Genomic DNA, 15713 nt, shown 5'->3' on the forward strand with positions numbered 1-15713 from the left:
CCAGACATGAAGTCTTCCAAACTGGGAATAGCTAGATAAGGTCCTGAGTGCAAACACTGTTCATGTAAAATAATGATCAAAATACTGTTCCACGAAGAGCTGAATTCTGCAAACTATTTTTATTTATTTTTATCTATAAAATTTCTTACTCGCCCCTCTCCATAAGGTTCCAGGGTGAGTTACAAAAAAAATCATACTATTAAAAACAAAACAGTTTGTACAATTATGAAAACAAGAGAAACCATTCCAAACAAAAGCAGCACAGTATAGGTTAAACAAACAGAAGAGATGGGTCCCACAAAAATAGTTTGACTGTGAAGGGCCAGGGTAAACAGACGCAGCATCTTTAGCATACAGAAAAAGCAAAACACAATGAAGATGCTACATAGACCTCTTGGGGGAGGGAGTTCAACACTTTAGGGGCTGCCACAGAGGAAGATCTTTCCCAGGACACCATTCCCCACTCTTCTGAGGGTGGTGGAATGGCCAAGAGAGCCCCTTCTGCAGAAGGTTTGTAGGGATGGAGGGGATCTTTCAGACATTTGGGCCCTTAAGTCATCTAGGATTTTAAACATGAATGTGAGCAAGCACCTTGAATTAGGCCTGGAAACAAACTGGCAACCGGTACAGCTGGGGAGATTATTTTCCCATGCTTGCTTATCTGACGCAGTTCTGCTTTTTTGCTAAAAGTGGAACATAGGAAGCTGCCTTATATTGAGTCAGACCACTGGTCCATCTAGCTCAGTATTATCTACACTGACTGGCAGCGGCTCTCCCAAGATTTCAGACCAGGTTCTCTCCTTGCCCTACCTGGAGATGCTAAGGATTGAACCTGGGACATTCTGCAGATGCTCCATCACTGAGCTACAGTCCTTGTAAATGCAAGGAACTTTACAGGACAATAAGAGCACTAAAAAGCCTAACCTCCGATTGCTGAAAATATTGGTCAGCCCCTCAGTTGGCGTCTTTTAGGCAGCACGCTTGTACCTGATACCGAATTTGATGTTTGCCTGGTGTAGTGGAACATGCACATCTCTGAATGCATAGGAACTGCTCAACAGCGAGCAAGCTGAAATGAAAGGAAATTGCTTACTCTTGTTACTGTTCAGTTCCGCAGTGCTCTCACCTCACTGGAATTTTAAAATCTGCTATGCCATTAGAAAGAGTGGATTAGTATGAGGTTGGTACGCAGCTTGTTGATCATAGTGAGATACTTGCGTAACGTGGCTCTGTTGTGGAGAGCATTTTAACATTTTGAATAGATGATGGAGTATTTGGTTATGTATGTATGCAGACTTTGCTTTCACAAGTGCAAACGTTGCTGTGACTGTATCCTGCCGTTTCATTGATGTGCTGCTTTCCTTTACAGTTGTGCCTCTCTTACTGCTGGCCTGTGGCCTTGGGTCACATGCTAAAAAAGGCTTTGCAGCAATACCAGATAACAGTGAAGAAATGTTGCGCAACTGGAACAGTGAAGGGGCAGCCCCTGAAGACAAGGTATCTTGTGTTTTACCATTGAGGGATGTTAATCTCCTGTTTAACAGCACAACTCCATGCATGTCTACTAAGGAGTAAATCCTATTGAGTTGAATGGAACTCATTTCCAAGAAAGCGTGCATAGTGATGCAATCTAAAAATCTGCTTTCAACAACAATGGGTTAAGTTACTCAAAATAATATGGTGCTTTTGTCTTACATTTTATTAATTTAGATGGGTATGGTGCAACTACTTTACAGCATTAAAAAGAAAGAGTGTATAAAGCAGTTGTACAAATGTAGGTGGAGAGAATGTGAAGTGACTAGGCTTGTAAATACGCAGGATCGGGCTGTGAGGCATCTATTCTCAGACTAATTTTTCTGGTGCAGCTGTACTGAAGTATGTGGGAAGGAAGGTAGCCATCTAGCAGATAATTCCCAATGACCTGGGAAGCTGCCACACTCCAAGCCCGATTGTTTGGAAAGGAACTTGAGAGGAGCGTATGTAGCCGTGGGCATCCACAGAGCAGGGAGCAAGAGGACAGTTGTCCCCTGCTGGATGAACTGTAATCCGCAGATTCCCAGCTTTCATTTTTTAAAGTTTTGATCATTTGTAGAACCTGAGGTATGAGGCAAAACATACTGGCGCTATGATTTGTAATTTTTGGTGAGAAATTAGCTTTTCTGTGTTTTACTTCCCCACCCCCACCCCCTAGGAAAAATTCCTGGAAACACCCACACAGTTAGCCAAACCTTTTGGTGTTGTTCCAGCATGATGTTTCCTTTTGTGGGCTACAAATCAGCTCCTCCTTTTCTCTAAGCAGGAAGCACATAATCTGACACTGAATCACGTTTGTCTCCTAGCTAGCTGTGTGCTGTTTGAGGATGACTTCAGCAGTCCTCCTTAAATAAATTTTACATTTTTCCTTGTTTCCTTTGATGTTAGGCCATCCTAAACCTCATGACTCCCGTGGACAACTCAGCCCTGATGGTGGGCAGTGGAGCAGCAGGACTGGGCACAGGAGGTGCTGTGGGTGGCGGCAGCTCTTCTTCTGCAGTCAAAGAACATTACAGTAATGCCCAAACAGTCGAGAGACGGTGGGAAGAGCAAAGAGCACTTCTTTCTGGTGCAGGTTATGGAGGCGTGGAGGTTGGAGGAGCCTCAGCCATGGCAGGAGGAGGCACGGCAGCAGGGAAAACCATGACAATGGGTACCGGAAGGTCTGTGGCCATGGAAGCTGCAGGAGTCACGAATGAAGAATTCTTAAGGAGCTACTTCACTGAAGTAAGATTTCAGCTACTTTGAGAAGTTCACTGTCTTGATTGACTCCTTCACCCTTTTTTTTATTGTGAGACCTTTATATTTTTCCGCTCCTTGCTTCATGAGGATTGGTGTGGGTGTTCTCTCATTCTCAGTGTTATGGGCTTTCTGGAAAATTTTGAATCTGAATATTTTCCAAGGCAAATCATGGCAATTTTCCAAACAGTTTCAGTTAGCATCAGAAAATTTCCTGATGCCCTGGAGAGTGTTATGATTTAGCATGTCTATTTTACTTGCATTTATTAAACAAGTCTAAAAACTTTGAGAACTGCCACACCTGCCTAATGTGTAGTCTCTCCTACTAAGGAACTTACAAAATGGAACATTTCCTGCAGAAAGCTTAAAGCACTGAAAGATTTCGCACCCTGCATCACTGCTTATGTTCTCTCTCAGGCAGAGTTAAGCCAAAAATGTGGCCCACTTCCATGACCCAATCTGGTAGCCACAGAAGTGGGGTGGCATTTTCACCAACTTCTAAAGAGAGGAAATTCTCCACATTTTCCAGGGGCACGTCACTTACCAGGACAAGCTGCATTACTGCTGTCTTTCTCCTCACAAGCACCCCTCCTTTTTTCAAAAGTGATGAGAGCTACCACTGGGTGGCCAAAAGCGGGAGGTGGGGAGATGCTGACAGCACAACTTTTGGGATTGGAAAAAGGCTATCACTGTTCTTTGCCCCAGGAAAGCATTCAAGAGACAATTAGGCATTCAGGAGGTAACTGGACAGCTATCTGTCAGGTGTGCTTTAACTTGTATTTCTGCATTGAGCAGGGGGTTGGACTCGATGGCTTTATAGGCTCTTTCCAACTTCACTGTTCTATGATTCTAAATACCTATCCCTGAAAATATGGAGAGTTTCCTTCCTGACTCTCCACACCCCCAAATGGATGGATTTCTGTTATGCCTTTCACCTCAAAGGGTTTGTGTAATCTCCATGCTGACTGCTGTTTTCATTAAAGAAAATTATAATTTCCTAAATACAAGCTCTCATGGTTCCTGTTCTTCCACATTTTTAGAAAGCAGATGCTTTTGCCGACGAGGATGAAGGGCACCTTGCAAAAGACTGCCTGCTTGTTTACTCTCAAGAGGAAGAAAGAGAATCTCTCCACGGCTCTGTTGGCTGCTGCAGCTTTATTGAGGAAGACTTTGATGACCGTTTCCTGGATGACTTGGGAGATAAATTTAAGACTCTGGCTGAGATCTGCATGGGAAAACGCATCGGCACGGAAGCTGGACTGCACAGCTCTCAAGCCCTGAAAGATTGGACTCAAAATCCTGCAGCGAAGGAATCGGGTGTGCAGTACTTGCATCAGAAGAGTGCAGAGCACACCTACACTTCAGGCTCTAGCTACCAAGTACCTGAACCCATGAAAGGCTTTGGTTCCGAAGCGGTGACTGAGGAAACAGTAACTGAGACTACCTTTGCGCCTATGCCTGACATGCAGCCAGTTAGGCCTATACCCAATCCTATGGTTAGCAGCAGCAATGTTGTAGTGACAGAAACATCTTACGGGGCAAGCCCCCCACCAGTCACCTTTGACCCTCAGTTTAAAGAGAATGTGGTAGTGACAGAGAGGGTGCTTGCACCAGCTTCTAACTTGTTAGAAATGCCGACTGGAGTCTTTCCTGACCTTCCAGATTCGAAATACGTTGTTGTAAGAGAAAGGGAAAGGGTCCTTGTGCCTAGTTCCGAACTAAAGGGTTCCTTAAGCATCCCTAATTTATCAGAAGGACAGAATGTGGTAATAACGGAGAGGGTAGTCACACCCACCCCTGGCATGTGGAGCACAACAGAACAAGCCATCTATCCTGACAGTGATAGACAGGAACAGATCTTGATCTCAGACCCTTTCTTTAACCAAGCCAGCACACAGGAAGCAGTTCCCCCTGGTTCTACCTTGAGCAAGTCCTCGAGGGTTAAATACAGCTCTGTGCAGTATACATGCTCGTAGATGGTATACTTTCATCCATCATTTACATTTAACTTTGACGGGTTCATGGTTTGGGTTTCCAAAGTAAATTGCTTTACTTTCCTCTCAGTAGTTTCAGTACAAGAAAGCTCCCGTCACACCCAGAGAAAAGATATCAAGTTTAAGGATGCAGTCCTAAACACGCTTTCTTGGAGTGTGCTGCACTGAATACAGTACCACTTCTCAGTGAAATATTCATAGGCTTGCACTGTAGAAGAACTATTTGAACTGCAAAGCCAGAAAGAATGTTACTAATAATTTTTTAAAAAACAGCCTGAGCCTATGTATGGTATCATAAATTGCTAGGGCCTGGGTGATGATCCAGTGGAAGTCAATTTGATTTAGCTGGTTATCAGCAAACTTTAAATAGTTCTGTGTGATCCTAAAAGACTTGCTTCAGGATGCAGTTGCTCTTGGTTTTAATTCCTAGTAAGTGTGTTTAGCAATACAGTCCATGGCCATATATCAGAGTATTCAAATTTAACTTAGTCATATTGACTTCAGTTGTCTTGCAGTGCAATCCTAAGCATATTTACTTGGAAGTAAGTTCAATTGAAGTCAGTGGGGCTTACACACTACTAAATGTGTTTAGGATTGCAGCCTTAACAGTACAGTGTAGCTGAACTGGTTTGTTGCTCAGACTGTTTAATATCAATATGCCTGTTCTCTAGAAGAGTGGGTATTTACCTTCATTTTTAGGTTGCTTTTTAAACAAATTTCCTTCTATAGATATTCAAACCCTTGAAAAGCAAAGGTAAATATAAAGAGAGGTGGAGTGAAAATAGGAAACCAAGCTAATCTTGTTTCATGTATTTAACAGATATTGTACTCCTTTTACAATGTGTATGATCAGCATATAGTTAGCACCAGTTACTTCTACTGGGCAGTACAAAACTTTAGCTTAAAACCAGAAAACACACACGTTCCTCTGACCTCTGAATCAGGGAGCTTAATAGTTCTAAGGTATCCGTGGAACTCCACTCTCCACAAGGGCTGTCCATTAATTTCCATGGAGACAGCTGATCCTTGCGTACATTCATTTGTGTATGCAGACTGGCTTTATCCATTGAAATGAATGGAATCCACCCATGATACATATCCATCTCTGGGTTGCAGGAGGGCTGCCTTTTTTCAAAAGACACCAACATGTAATAGCGAAATAATTTGTATGTAGATCTGTATAGTACAATCAAGTGTGATGTAGCGGAGAGAGTGGTGGACTTGGACCAGGGAGAACTGCATTCAAACCCTTTGTCCACTCAGTCATGATACTCCCAAGTGCCTTGTATTTTTTTGTTGTTTGTATCAAGCCCTTTGGAGTGTAGTGCCACTGAGCTAGTCAGTTTCTCTTCATCTGCCGTGTACATATCTATTGGATCATGAAAACCAAAGCAAAAATGAATGGGATGAAAATGTTTATCATGATAAATGTATTTTAATTTTTTTTAAAAAAAAAAATAAACTTGGATTTAAGAAACTTTTTATAAGGCAGAAAACAGGACGTCACTTATTTTAAGCTTCTGTTTTTAATCCAGTTTCATCTGTGGTTGGTTGTATAACCAACTAACTGAACTAACATTAAAACTGCGCTGGTAGCCTTCAGAGGACTTGCAGATAATTCCTATTTTCCTTCTCATCTGGAATGGAAGTATAACCGTGTGTTCAATAGGTAATCATGACATTTCTGGATCTTAAACATTGTGGTCTGTTTTATTTTAAGTAACTAGACTTGGTTTTGCACTGATTGTGAGATTGGGGGCAGTTGTGCTATATTTTTCTTTTTTGTGGAATTTCAAATAAAAGAAAAAATTAATTGCAGTGTTGGGTTATTTTAACATTCTATAAAAATGTAACTCAGCTAACAGCTCAAACTACTGTTAGCATTACTGAGAACAGGTCACCAAAGATGAGTAGTCACTACTGAGCCCCATTGAAACTTACGTGATACGACATGCAGCCAGAATCTATGCATGTTAGGCAGAAATCTGAGTTCCATAAGATTTACTCCCAAGTAAATGAGCTCAGGGATTGCAGTTTTAGCAAGATTTCATCTCTGTCTGACAGGCTTGCAATCTGTTATCTTTAATGGCACGTGGGGGGGCAGACAATTCCTGGTGAGCAACAGTTGAATATTTAGTCAGTTATTGATTAAAGTGTTGAGACATGGGTCTAGTTCTCAGCCATATGATAAGCCTGTTACTTAAGCCTGTTACTGACAAAAGTGTGCACAAATTCCACACTGTCAATGGAAGCCAATGCATTTCTAGTTGGACTGAAGTTCCACTTTGTTCAATGAGGCTTACTAGCAGGTAAGTGTGCATGCCTGAGAGTGAACCCTACTGAACTGAAAGGGGCTTACTCTGAATAAACATGCATAAAATTGTGCTGTCAATGTAGTATTTCTCCCCAAAGACACACACTTTCTAAGTCACATGTTTTGTCACATCACTGACAACTAAGTGGTAAAAACAAGGGGGAAATTAAAAAAGAGACTAATGATGATCAGATCAGCATACATTCCACATGGATTATGAATCAGACATACTAATTCAGCACAGCTATCATTCAACAGATCCTTCTACCTGGAAGTGTCCACTAAGAGACAAGAGTGGCAGATAGAGCTATCCAGAGTTGCATAATATCTTCAGTCCTTTTCCATCAGAGATTCCTGGGCCAAGCAGCCCAGGAGATCCATAAGTGGATTTCCCAGTGTCCTTTTCCAAAAGACAGCTGCAGTTTGGACCAAGGGAGGGTGGAGGTTACCCTTTCCCCATTGTGCCAATTTCCTGATGCCAATCACACACACTGCAGCTGCTGTTAGCTGCGGAGGGCATATGGTACAAATATGAGTGACTGTGTTTTCCCCTCTGCAGCTAAAAAACGCAGGGGGCAAACAATATGCATTGGTGAATAAGAGGAACAGAATACCCCTACAAACACACCACACGTATACCATTTCCCTGGCTCAAAGTGGAAAAGAAAAAGATGTTTGGAGAGCCAATCACAGATTTTATGTGTGGTTAGTCTGGCCCTATGTTAGCCAACCAGCACAAATCAGGCATTACTAAAGGCTTACGAAGCCTTGTTGTGTCAGATGCTGTAGTTTAGCTTATATTTCTCTAGATGCCTCTTGGACAAAGAGGAGCAGAGCAATAATTTGCATTCTTTGGGGTTTCTTTTTTTTCCCCAAGACTGGTTTAAGATAAATTAGACCAAGTCAAACAATCACGCCGCCAAGTTCCTCAGTCTCAATGCAAATTTCTCAGTCACATTATCCTTTCTTCTTCCTAATTTGTGCCACTAGATGGCATAATTATCATGCTTGCAGGAGTTACTACTCATGATACCAGAGGTGGACTTGTGGCTAATAGCCTATGCAATTGGCAGTATGCAGCTATATGTAAGAAACACTGGTTTTGAAAGTGAAAAGGGGTGGCGAACAATGACACTATCAGTATGTTTGCACTAGGTTTGCAACCTTTAGCAGTATGACAAAATAAAATAAAAAGCAGGAGCTGCCCCGTTGTTGTTGGTTGTTATATGCCTTCAAGTCGATTACGACTTATGGCTGCCCTATGAATCTTTTTTGATATATTCATAGGGTTTTCATGGTAAGAGGTATTCAGAAGTGGTTTACCATTGCCTTCCTCCAAGCCTACGGCACAGTATTCCCAGGCAGTCTCCCATCCAAGTACTAACCAGGCCTGACCCTGCTTAGCTTACGAGATCAGACGAGATTGGGCATGTTCAGGATAGTATGGCTGTAGGCACCCCATTCTAAAAACATCATAAAAGTAAACACCTGAAGCAAGTAATGAACTACCTTCTAACCCTGAGCCAGCCCTGGAAACATCTTTTCTACTTAGACTGGGAGGTTAAACACACACATACACTCACCTTTCAAGACGCTGAGGTTTGATGAATACTTAAATCTCAGCATCAAATCACGATGCTGAGATTTGAGATTTATATACTCTGGGAAAGTTCAGTTCTTAGACATAAGGAAGGCCCATAGCTCAATGGCAGAGCATCTGCTTTGCATGCAAAAGGTTCTACATTCAAACCCTAGCATCTCCAGATAGGAAGAAGAGTCTGCCTGAAACCCTGGAGAGCTGCTGCAAGTCAGTGCAAACAGTACTGAGCTAGTTGGACCAATGATATGCATAAGGCAGCTTCCTGTGTTCCAGTGAGATGGTATTCTCACGTGTAAAACGCAACAGGAGCTGTGGTGGACCTGTGTTTGCCAGGCCTCCTGTGAGCCTTTCTGCAGAAGCAATTAATGTGTGCATGTTTCTCATTTATTGTGCACGTCTCCTGTAAAGGCTGAGCTTCTGTTCTATCAGATCTTCCCAGCTCCTTACTAAAACAATATTTGGGGGTCCTGCAAGTACCCTGTTTATTTAGCATTCATCCCGATTTGCTTGCACAAAGCTTATGTTGTAGTTAGACTATGTCCGGTCTTTTTGGGCATTCATTCTGTTTATGGGACGGTTATACAACAATGACCTTTCACACATATGCAATATACTTTGCTAGTCAGCCCTGCAGCCAGGCAACTAAGAATAATACTCAAATGCACAGGTATAGAATGGGGAATACCTGGCTTACCAATAGTACAAGAGAAAAGGATCTTGGGACTGTCATTTATCAGAAGCTGAACATGAGCTAAACAGTAGGGTGCAGTTGCAAACAAGGTTAATGCATTTTAAGGCTTTCCAATGCAATTTAATTTCCAAGTCACAAGAAGTAATCATTCCTCATTATTTTGCACTGCACAGACCTTATATGGAGTACTGTGTCCAGTTCTAGGTGCCATACTTTAAGAAGCCAAATTGGAGAGGTGGAGGCATGGAAGATTTCTCTATTTAAGGCATTTATATCCTGCCCTTTAGCAAAAAAAAACCTCTCCAAGCAGCTTACAAAAATCAGTTCTAAGATGGTGCTTGCCCTCAAGCTCACAATCTAAAAAAACTACGAAAAGGGAATTGGAGGGAGGAGGGGAAAGCAAGCTCAAGCATTTGTTCTTAAAGTTACAGTTCTTATAACACAGTCAACTAGTTTGTCTGTGCAGATACTGGCTGTCTAGCAGAGCCACTCCTTGACAATGTGCATGGTGGTTCTGGCTGTCTAGGCCTTGGTAAACAGCAGCAGCCCCTCCCCTGAAGCACTCTCCCCCCCTATCAGATCCATAAGTAACATTGGTGACGGTGTCCAAGCCAGGAAGACAAGGCAGCTCCTGCTACACAGTTCTTCCCTCAGATGGCTGTAGGGTTGCCAGGTTCCTGGCCTGAGACTGATCCTGTATCTTTAGGAGAAGAGAAAGTCAGCAAAGTGCAGGTGTTCTTGCAACCCTGTAATGGGAAAAACCACAAGGTGGAATTCTCCCTTCCCCCTGTACAACTTTTAAAGATAAAAAAGACCTCTTGGTTGCCAGGCCCAGCCTCCAAGAAGTCTTTTGTATCTTTAAAAGTTGTACAGGGGGAAGGGAGAATTCCACCTTGTGGTTTTTCCTATTACAGGGTTGCAAGAACACCTGCACTTGGCTGACTTTCTCTTCTCCTAAAGATACAGGATCAGTCTCAGGCCTTGAACCTGGCAACCCTACCATGGCACCATAGCCCAACTCACCCATACAGGCAGTGCAGGGCTAATAAACTCACCCGCACATCCCACCTACCTCTCCTGTCCCTGTGAATGAAATGTATGCTGTGAGCGCATGCCTATCATCAACCAAAATGGCAACAGGGGCATCAGCCCCTTAGGGAGCCTCTGCCACCATCTTGGTTGATGGCAGACATGTGTGCGCCGCATGCACATCATTCACAGCAGCAGAAAAGATAGATGGGGTGTGCATGTGAGTTTATTGAAGCCCTCATTGACTGTAATGGGGGGGTGCATGGAAGCTGCACGATGCGTGGCAGAGTGGGAAGCTGATGCTGCCGTGGATCGCAGGAGTACTACCCTCCCACCCTAAGGAGGGGCCCTTCTGGATTTCAGGGGCCCTTGGCCAGGGCTTAACCTGGCCGCCCTTTGGCACTGGCCCTGCCCTTGTGTTTTTTTAAGGGTACGGAAAAGAAGTCCTGTTATGAGGATTGGATGAAGGAGCTGGGCATGTTTAGTCTGAAAAAGAGAAAACTAGGGACATAGAGTGATAATAGCCCAAATTCTCTGCAGCCCCAGAGTACTACATACAGATCCACGACTAACATCTTGATGGAAGCTTGGGCAGCCTGAGTTGGGCAGCTAGCACTGTATGAGAAACTCACTCAATGCTGCTAGGCCAGCAGAGGCCCAATATTCAAAGATAAATTTGATCTTACTTGGATGCCCTTCCTTCTGTGAGTTGGGAGAGAATCCCCACCACAAGCTCATGGGACCTTTGGAATGATCTCAATCCAAGGGTTAGTACTGAGGGCCAGTAGGAAGATGATAATTAGTCTGTGCTTAGCCCAGAGCATTCTGGAGCCATGGTTTGGATTTAAATGATGGATCCACCAAAAACATTACACACATTTCAGATTTAAACACTCTGAGAGCTCACCCATCCTGTCTCACTAGCTTTAGGCAGGCAGCAAGTAGAGCACCATGCTTAGAGTTAGGCATGACCTGGTGGTCTTACTATCCTTTTTCAAAAAAGAGAGAAAAGCCATTTTATGTAACAGTCCCACAGGCAATGAACAGAGAAGTCAGGCAGGCTGCCAAAAAAGATTAATCTATCACAGTGGGAAAGTATGAGATGTTTATTAGAGAGGGGAAAACTGCAAACAGTAAATGAAATTTATAATTACTGAAAGGTACTGACTGCCAATCTAATTCAATTTATGAGCTGTTAATCTTCTTTGGCTGGCACTTAGGAACAGGCTTTCACATTGAAGCAGCAAGCTGGATTTATTAATTTATTTAGATTCTGCCCAATCCCTGGGGAAAAAAGCCTTTTACAAGCATTCTACTAGACTGGGAGTCAATTACACAGCCCCACCCCAGCACTTACATTCTGTACATAATGTGGAGGAGGGGGCAAGGGGAGCAGGCAGAAGGGGGAGGGGAGGAAAAGGGCAGATTTGATCATTTGCATGCTTATTGAGTTCAGTGGTATTTACTCCCATGCAATCATGTTTGGATAGGTAAAACTGACGGATGGAGGGACGGCTGGAGTGGTCAGGGGAGGAGGAAGAAAGAAGAGGAGAGGAAGAAGGGAGGAGGAATAGGGTTGCCAGGTTCAAGGCCTGAGACTGATCCTGTATCTTTAGGAGAAGAGAAAGTCAGCCAAGTGCAGGTGTTCTTGCAACTCTGTAATGGGAAAAACCACAAGGTGGAATTCTCCCTCCCCCCTGCACAACTTTTAAAGATACAGAAGACCTCTTGGTTGCCAGGCCTAGCCTCCAAGAGGTCTGTTGTATCTTTAAAAGTTGTGCAAGGGGAAGGGAGAATTCCACCTGGTGTTTTTTCCCATTACAGGGTTGCAAGAACACCTGCACTTGGCTGACTTTCTTTTCTCCTAAAGATACAGGATCAGTCTCAGGGATTGAACCTGGCAACCCTAATCGGAACTGAGCAATGAACCCCATTCCTAGTGGGAGTCAGCGTCAGCTTCTCTCTGCAGCTCTTAATTGTTCGAGGTGGAATCCACAACTGACAGGAATAGCACCTGTATTCTTGTTAATTAACCAGCCATGTCACCAAAGCAAGGAAACCTTTAAGGGTGCCTCCAGGCTGTTGCCATTTTGCGGGAGGGATTCAAGTGCATATTGAAACTGTAGGTTTGTGCAAATAAAGTGGATTACCAAATGTAGACATCTATCTTTTTTTAAAATAGTTTTATTTGTGCATTTTCAGTAGTAAATACAAACATGAGGAATATCTGAAAGGAATAGCTTGAGACACTGTTAGTCAAATTATGTCACACTTTTTCAATTAAGGGGGGTTAAACAATCCCAGGGTATGGTCATAAGGCATATGAGACCACTACCTTGCTGAAGCTAAGCACGTCCGGGTCTGGTCAGTGCCTGGATGGGAGACCGCCTGAGAACTATATGTATGCTGCCTTGGATTGCTTGATGAAAGAAAGACAGGGTATAAATGTAAGAAAAGAAAATTAATAAATGCCACAGATAAGTCAATATCCATCTTTCTCTCTTCAACTACTCTCTCACTGTTGTGTGTGGAGTGGAAGATTTAAAAGTATCCAAAAGTGGTTTTAATGACACAATTTTTATTTTTTTATTTATTTTATTTGATTTATATCCTGCCCTTCCTCCCTGCAGGAGCCCAGGGCGGCACTAAAAGAGAACTGCCATAAGGTATTGATAAACATGATCATTTTTCTGTCCTAATTGGCATACCATGAAGCTGGAGCATTGTAGCAGACCCCTTCCCATGAGAAGCCCCCAGATAACTAAATGGGAAGGCTCTAGCCTATGATCAAAATGCATATTCTGGGTGTTCATCCAGTCTCCTCCTTTCTCCTCTCCCACTTATGTGTTTGAGAGAGGAGAGTATACAAAATCTCCTAGCACATGGCTAGTCCCTAGAGATCAAATTGCCACCTTTCTGGCAGGGCTTGTGAGACTTTAACAACATGGCATACAGAAATTTAACCTGATGAAGCTCCCCTCCTCCCCCCACAATTCTATCTTCATTTTGAGCCATTGTGTCCAGAACCTCTGCTATATTTTATCTCTACAATGAGGCTACTCAAATTGTCAGTGGTGTGCAATAAATACCAACAGCTTGGTTCCCAATAGAAAAGGGTGTGAGACCGAGGTGTATTTTATCACCCTATTTGTTTAATCTGTATGCAGAACATATCACACAGAAAGCGGGATTGGACCAAAATGAAGGAGGTGTGAAAACTGGAGGGAGAAATATCAATAATTTAAGATATGAATACCATACTATTAGCAGAAACCAGTAATGATTTGAAAAGAATGCTGATGAAAGTTAAAGAGGAAAACACAAAAGCAGGACTACAGCTGAACATCAAAAAGACTAAAGTAATGACAACAGAAGATTTATGTAACTTTAAAGTTGGCAATGAGGACATTGAACTTGTCAAGGATTATCAATACCTCGGCACAGTCATTAACCCAAATGCAGACAATAGTCAAGAAATCAGAAGAAGGCTAGGACTGTGGAGGGCAGCTATGAGAGAACTAGAAAAGGTCCTCAAATGCAAAGATGTATCACTGAACACCAAAGTCAGGATCATTCAGACCATGGTATTCCCAATTTCTATGTATGGATGTGAAAGTTGGACAGTGAAAAAAGTGGATAAGAGAAAAATCAACTCATTTGAAATGTGGTGTTGGAGGAGAGTTTTACACATACCATGGACTGCGAAAAAGACAAATAATTGGGTGTTAGAACAAATTAAACCAGAACTGTCACTAGAAGCTAAAATGATGAAACTGACGTTATCATACTTTGGACACATAATGAGAAGACAGGATTCACTAGAAAAGACAACAATGCTGCGAAAAACAGGAATAGAAAAAGAGGAAGGCCAAACAAGAGATGGACTGATTCCATAAAGGAAGCCACAGACCTGAACTTACAAGATCTGAACAGGGTGGTTTAAACAGATGCTATTGGAGGTCACTGATTCATAGGGTCGCCATAAGTCATAATTGACTTGAAGGCACATAACAACAACAATGTGCATACACTTTGGGTATGAATACACGCACACTCCTGTGTAGTATGCGGACCACTTGCACATATATACATGATATATCATGTTTTGGGTGGATGCTTTATGAAAATGAGTATTGAGACCAAGACATCATAATGCAAAGGTGTATACAGAGCTACAGCTGTTGAGTGTGATTTATCTGAGTCTTCTCTTGCATAGCTTAGCAAATTGTGCCTATGGCTTTTAATGGAGTTCAGTGTTCATCAGCTTAACAGCACTATTTATACAAGGTTTAAAGAAGCATCTAGATAAACTGCTCAAGTGCTAGCCAATAAAACATCCATTTCCACGTGGCTATTTGTAGTGGTTTTAAGCAGCAGAAAAGGACCTGAGATAGATCCATTGGCTAAGCAGTTTATAACCTTAACAAGAACAGCAAACAAGCAAAGTGCAAGTCTCAACACCTGAGCCCAAATTCACCATCCACAGTGTGTAAAGATGACTGTGGTCCAGTACAGTATAAGTCTGTTAATGATAATGAGAACCAGAACCAGTAGTTAATAAAGGCAATCAAAAAGTAATATTCACTAATAGGCAAAAAAAACCCTTGTGGTTTAAGAATATACCAATAGCCAGCAGATATTTCTATCAAACTTTAAAAAGCAGGGAAATTGGGCAGCTATAGTGAATGCACCAGGGGAGTAGGAGACCTGACCTCCTTTCTGAGATATTGTACTGCCCTACAAATTTGTCAAAATGCAAACACAATTTGGGTTGGTCTTTTACAGTCCAATCCACGTCCTGTGTAGCTTGGAAGAATTTGGTACCAAATTTGTGTTTGCATTTTTACAAATTTGTAGGACAGTACAATATCTCAGAGAGGAGGTCAGGTCTCCTGCTCCCCTGGTGCATTCACTATAATTACCCAATTTCCCTGCTTTTTAAGTTTGACAGAAATATCTGTTGGCTATAGGTACGTTGTTACACTACAAGGGTTTTTTTTGCCTATTAGTGAATATTAATAGTATGTCAGCATGGCCTAGTTGATATGACTGTGACATGGGTTCAACTCAATGCTCAGCTGTGAACACACTAGATGTCTGTAGACTAATGTCAATCTTTTTGGATTTGGGTTGCACTTGGACATGTGTACAAGCCTCCCATACTTGGGTGTGTGTGTTATGTGCCTTCAACTGATGGTGACCCTATGAATCAGTGACCTCCAATAAACCACCCTGTTCAGATCTTGTAAGTTCAGGTCTGTGGCTTCCTTTATGGAGTCAATCCATCTCTTGTTTGGAGGAAGATCCCATACT

The 15713-nt window shown here is 42.5% G+C and overlaps 1 protein-coding gene and 1 pseudogene across 1 annotated transcript in view; one reads left to right on the forward strand and one right to left on the reverse strand.

Moving 5' to 3' along the window:
- Window positions 1-6579, forward strand: part of DSG2 (desmoglein 2) — a 39587-nt gene extending 33008 nt beyond the window's left edge. Inside the window, exons 13-15 of the mRNA XM_061597816.1 lie at window positions 1370-1497; window positions 2422-2760; window positions 3813-6579. Of these exons, the coding sequence (XP_061453800.1) occupies window positions 1370-1497; window positions 2422-2760; window positions 3813-4748 (1403 nt within the window). The 3' untranslated portion in view covers window positions 4749-6579. The remainder of the gene's footprint in view (window positions 1-1369; window positions 1498-2421; window positions 2761-3812) is intronic.
- Window positions 6580-8418: 1839 nt separating this feature from the next.
- Window positions 8419-8535, reverse strand: LOC133375862 (5S ribosomal RNA; annotated as a pseudogene).
- Between the last annotated feature and the right edge of the window lie 7178 nt (window positions 8536-15713).

The sequence above is a fragment of the Rhineura floridana genome, chromosome 1 (genome assembly GCF_030035675.1).
Source record: "Rhineura floridana isolate rRhiFlo1 chromosome 1, rRhiFlo1.hap2, whole genome shotgun sequence".
NCBI classification, from domain to species: domain Eukaryota; kingdom Metazoa; phylum Chordata; class Lepidosauria; order Squamata; family Rhineuridae; genus Rhineura; species Rhineura floridana.